At 35.8% G+C, this 5227-nt stretch overlaps 1 protein-coding gene across 1 annotated transcript; it reads left to right on the top strand.

Annotated features, from left to right (window-relative positions):
* Positions 1-1546: 1546 nt before the first annotated feature.
* Positions 1547-2192, top strand: CCDC169 (coiled-coil domain containing 169). The gene is given in 2 exon segments (XM_060138731.1): positions 1547-1804; positions 1806-2192. Coding segments are annotated over 2 exon segments (645 nt in total).
* The last annotated feature ends 3035 nt before the right edge of the window (positions 2193-5227 follow it).

Here is a 5227-nt window from a genome sequence, read left to right as displayed (position 1 = left end):
CCTAACCTTCTGTGATTTCAAGACTGGGACCAGACTCAGAGCTGAAAGTTAAACTAGCTCAAAAAATGTTTGGAGATAGAGGTTTCTGTCCACCCTGTGAACAATGAAGTGGTCCCCTGAGCCCAACCTTACCCTGAATTGTATGGTGTATATAATTATTTTGTTATTTTGAAATTCTTTTTAAACATGGAGAGAATAAATGAGCAATATATCTGCCGATCATAGGTAATAAATGTATTATTTTGTCAAAAAAATAAAATGGATAACCAACAAGGACCTACTGTTCCTTTTCCTACAGGGAACTCTGCTCAATGTTATGTGGCAGCCTGGATGGGAAGGGAGTTTGGGAGAGAATGGATACATGTATATGTATGGCTGAGTCCCTTTGCTGTGTTCCTAAAACTATCACAACATTGTTAATCAGCTATACTCCAATATAAAATAAAAAGTTTTTTAAAAAGTATTTTAAAAAAACAACTGAGCAGAGATTCCAGTTCTCACACTCTACAGGGGAAATAGACACTACATAATTAGTCCAAGCACATCACTAAACAAAAATAAAAAATTAAAATTAAAAAACAAAGAAACAAGGTGCAGCCCATACACAGAAAAAAAAAGCAGCTTATATAAATTGTCTCTGGGAGGGTCTAGGTGATAGATTTAATACATAAAGACTTCAAATAAGCTATTATAAATATGTTCAAAGAACTAAAAGAATCCACGTTTGAAGAATTAAAGGAATATATGATGACAATGACTTCACATAGAGAATATAAATAAAGACATACAAATTATAAAAAAGAAATGAATGAAAATTCTGGAATTAAAAGGTACAACAACTGAAATGAACAATTCACTCAAGGGGCTCAACAGCAGATTTGAGTTGATAATAGAAAGTAGATCATCTGAAACATTGTAAATCAACTATACTTCAATTAAAATTAAAAAAGGTAGATCAATAGAGATTATCTAGTCTAAGGAACAGAACGTAAAAAGAACGAAGAAAACTGAAGAACCTCACAGGCCAGTGAGACACCATCAAACACACCACGTATGCATAATGGGAGTTCCAGAAGAGAAGTGGAGAAAAAAGGGACATAAAAAGTATTTGAAGAAATAGTGGGTGAAAACTTCTCAAATTTCATTTAAAAAAAGATTAATCTACACATCCAAGAAGCTCAATGAATTCTAAATAGCACAAACTCAAAGATATTCACAGCTAGAGAGATCATAGTCAAACTGTTGAAAGCCAAAGCCAAAGAGAGAAACTTGAAAATAGTGAGAAGAAAATTATGTGTCATATACAAAGGAACCACAATAAAATTAACATCTGACTTCTCATCAGAAACAGTGGAGACAAGAAGTCAGTATTATGACATATTCAAAGTGCTGGGGGAAAGAAGCTCAACCAGGAATTCTGAGTCAGTTCACCATACCAACAGCTCATGACAGCACTTTCTCATCCCCAGCTTCTGGATGTCCCTTCAGGTCTTCTGCTCCAAGCTGTGCTGAGGGGAAGGGTGTGGGAGATCTCTGACCTGACACTATGGGGGGTGAAAGAAGTGACACCTTCTAAGGCATGAGGACTGACCTCCTTAAACTGGAGTTATTGGAAGAAATCCATATGAAAGACTTAGTACAAATCTCAATACTTGAAATAAGACAAAAGGTAGTGGAACTGGAAGCCAAACTCAGTACTGACAACAAAGGCAGTGAGTGGAAAACCTGTTATGAGACACAACTTGAACAGAATGATCAACTAGAAAAGCAAGTTGTTAGTCTCAGAGAGAAAGTGGAAAAAATTCCGTGGAAATCCTTCACATAGACTATCTTCTATTCATGTCTATGAGCGGATGCCAGTGGAATCCTTAAGTACATTACTTAAACAGCCAGCAAAAGAAAAAAGGAGCCTTGAAAATCAAGTAAAAGACTATGTACTTAGACTGGAACGAGAATCAAAGGCTTACCACAAGATCAATGATGAACGTCGTATATACCTAGCTAAAATGTCTCAGGTCTCTGGCTCACACCAAGTTTCTAAAAGACAACCAATGAATCAACTGCATACAATGAAAGAGAATCCAGTGAAAACAGAAAGATATAATCCAGCTAATCAGAAAATGGTAAATGCCAAGAGAGGACCAGCAAAAAAGATTACAAGATCAAATCATCTTCCAAAACTCAATCCATAATTCCAGAACTGGGTGGATTTCTATTTCTTCCCCTTTTTCATTTGTAATATTCAAATTGTGAAGTTACTGCTCGACACATTTTTCAGGTGATGAGATAGATAAGAAAGAGCTATTAAACCTCTTTAGCTCCTCTTCCAGAAGTGTGTTCCTTTGTCACCTGAAAGTAATTTTCTTAGTAATTTAGTCTAGTTTCAAAAATTATTTTAGAAAGTAATTTTAGTGACCCTAAAACACGTACTAGCAGAACTTAATGATTCTTTTTTTTAAACATCTTTATTGGGGTATAATTGCTTTACAATGGTGTGTTAGTTTCTGCTTTATAACAAAGTGAATCAGTTATACATATACATATGTTCCCATATCTCTTCCCTCTTGCGTCTCCCTCCCTCCCACCCTCCCTATCCCACCCCTCCAGGCAGTCACAAAGCACTGAGCTGATCTCCCTGTGCTATGCGGCTGCTTCCCACTAGCTATGTACCTTACGTTTGGTAGTGTATATATGTCCATGCCTCTCTCTTGCTTTGTCACAGCTCACCCTTCCCCCTCCCCATATCCTCAAGTCCGTTCTCTAGTAGGTCTGTGTCTTTATTCCTGTCTTACCCCTAGGTTCTTCATGACATTTTTTTCCTTAAATTCCATATATATGTGTTAGCATACAGTATTTGTCTTTCTCTTTCTGACTTACTTCACTCTGTATGACAGACTCTAGGTCTATCCACCTCATTACAAATAGCTCAATTTCGTTTCTTTTTATGGCTGAGTAATATTCCATTGTATATATGTGCCACATCTTCTTTATCCATTCATCCGATGATGGGCACTTAGAGAACTTATGATTCTTAAAATAGCCTAGGAAACAGGAAGGCTGTCATCATTACACTTGCTTTTAATAATATATCCATTATCTACTCTGATATTAACATTGCTATTATATTTGGTTTCTAGTTGGCTGATAGCTAAAAATGTGAGTTCATCAAAACTGCTTGCTATTTTAGGCTATATCATGCTCATTCTTTTAAAGGTTTAAACAAAGGGGCAAATCAAATGCATTTTAAACTTTGACTTAAAGCATCATGGTATTGTAGAAATAGCCTCCAATCAGGAATCAGCTTGGTTATAGCCCCTCTCTGCTGTAAATTTATGAGAACTTGAGAAAGTCTCTTCACCTCATCTTTATTTTCCACACCTGTAAGATAAATGAGGCAAACTATATGCAACTTCTCAGCCTTCTTACCATTCTAGAAAACCAATACTCATTCAACTACTACAAGGACCTGCCACTTAGTACATGGTGATTTAAGTCATTTTGTGATGTTTATTAATTCACAGTGATGGCCTAGTTTTTTGGAGCAAACTTTGTAAGTGTTCACAATACTCAAGTCAAGTCTAGAAATGGACATTGAACGAGGGTAGGAGAAAGGTTCTTTTAAGGCATTTAGAAAATGTATCAAATTCTCTTATTCATGTTTAGACTGTTTTTGCAACTGTCACATTGGTCTACAATATACATATAATTTATTTCCCCAAGTTAATAAGTGAAACTGTTAGCCTTTAAATTTCCAGAAACCATCCATTGGTTAGTATAGTTTCTAGCTAATGTTGTTCTCACCTTATATCACAAAACCTAAATTCTTTTTATTCAGAATCACCAGTAATGAATACCAAATGCACTTCTGTATCTCTATAGATGTTCCTTTCTTTAAGGAAGAATGCATAAATTTCATATAGCCAAATAATTCTTTTATATGACTTTAAAATGTAATGCAGTGAGGGACTTCCCTGGTGGCACATGGTTAAGAATCCTCCTGCCAATGCAAGGGACACCGGTTCAGTCCCTGGTCCAGGAAGATCCCACATGCCACAGAGCAACTAAGCCCGTGCGCCACAACTGCTGAGCTTGCAATCTAGAGCCCACGAGCCACAACTACTGAAGCCTGCACGCCTAGAAACTGTGCTCCGCAACAAGAGAAGCCACTGCAATGAGAAGCCCACACACCACAACAAAAAGTAACCCCTGCCCACCACAACTAGAGAAAAGCCCGCGCACAGCAATGAAGACCCAGCACAGCCAAAAATATAAATAAATAATAATAATCAGAGGAAAAAATGAAGATTTGGGGTCCTTTTTTTGTTTAATACTGAAATATGTATTAACATTAGTATTTAAGTTGAGAATTCATAAAGCAAAACAGCAGTAAACAATATTTAACATATTTCAAATTTTAAAATGTCTAAATGTATTACAAAATATCAAGAAATACCATTTATAAAACAAATGCTGCTATAATCAGAAAGACAGATAATAGCGAGTGTTGGTGAGGATGTGGAGAAATGGGAGCCCTCATACATTGCTGGTGGGATGGAAAATGGTACAGCCTTTTTGGAAAACAGTCTGTCAGTTCTTCAAAACTGACAGAGAAACATCATATGACCCAGAAATTCCACTACTATATATGTAGCCAAGAGAAAACCTGTGACCACATAAAAACTTGTCCACAAATGTTTATAGCAGCATAATAGCCAAAAAGTGGAAACAACCAAATGTCTACCAACTAATGAATGGATAAACAGAATGTAGTATAGTCAAACAATGGAATATTATTCAGCAACAAAAGGAAATGAAGCACTGGTATATGCTATGACATGGACAAACCTTGACAGTAATGCCCTAAGTGAAAGAAGCCAGTCACAAAATACCACACGTTGCATAATTCTATTTATATAAAATGTCCAGAAGAGGCAAATCTATACAGACACAAAGGAGATTAGTAGAGGCCTAGGGATAATGGAAAAAGGTAGAGGATGGGGAGTGACTGCAAAGGGTACAGGGCTTTTATTTGGATGATGAAAATTTCTAAAATTGATTGTAGTGATGATTGCACAACTCTGTGTATATACTACTAAAAACCATTGAACTATATACTTTAAATGGGTTAATCATGTTATATGATTTATATATCTAATTCTGTTATTAAAAAACTAATTTTAAAAAAATAAATAATTCTATATATAGAAAAATAACTCTTAAAAAATGA

This window comes from Lagenorhynchus albirostris, chromosome X (assembly GCF_949774975.1).
Source record: "Lagenorhynchus albirostris chromosome X, mLagAlb1.1, whole genome shotgun sequence".
NCBI classification, from domain to species: Eukaryota; Metazoa; Chordata; class Mammalia; order Artiodactyla; family Delphinidae; genus Lagenorhynchus; species Lagenorhynchus albirostris.
This window is presented reverse-complemented; position numbering and strand designations above follow the sequence as displayed.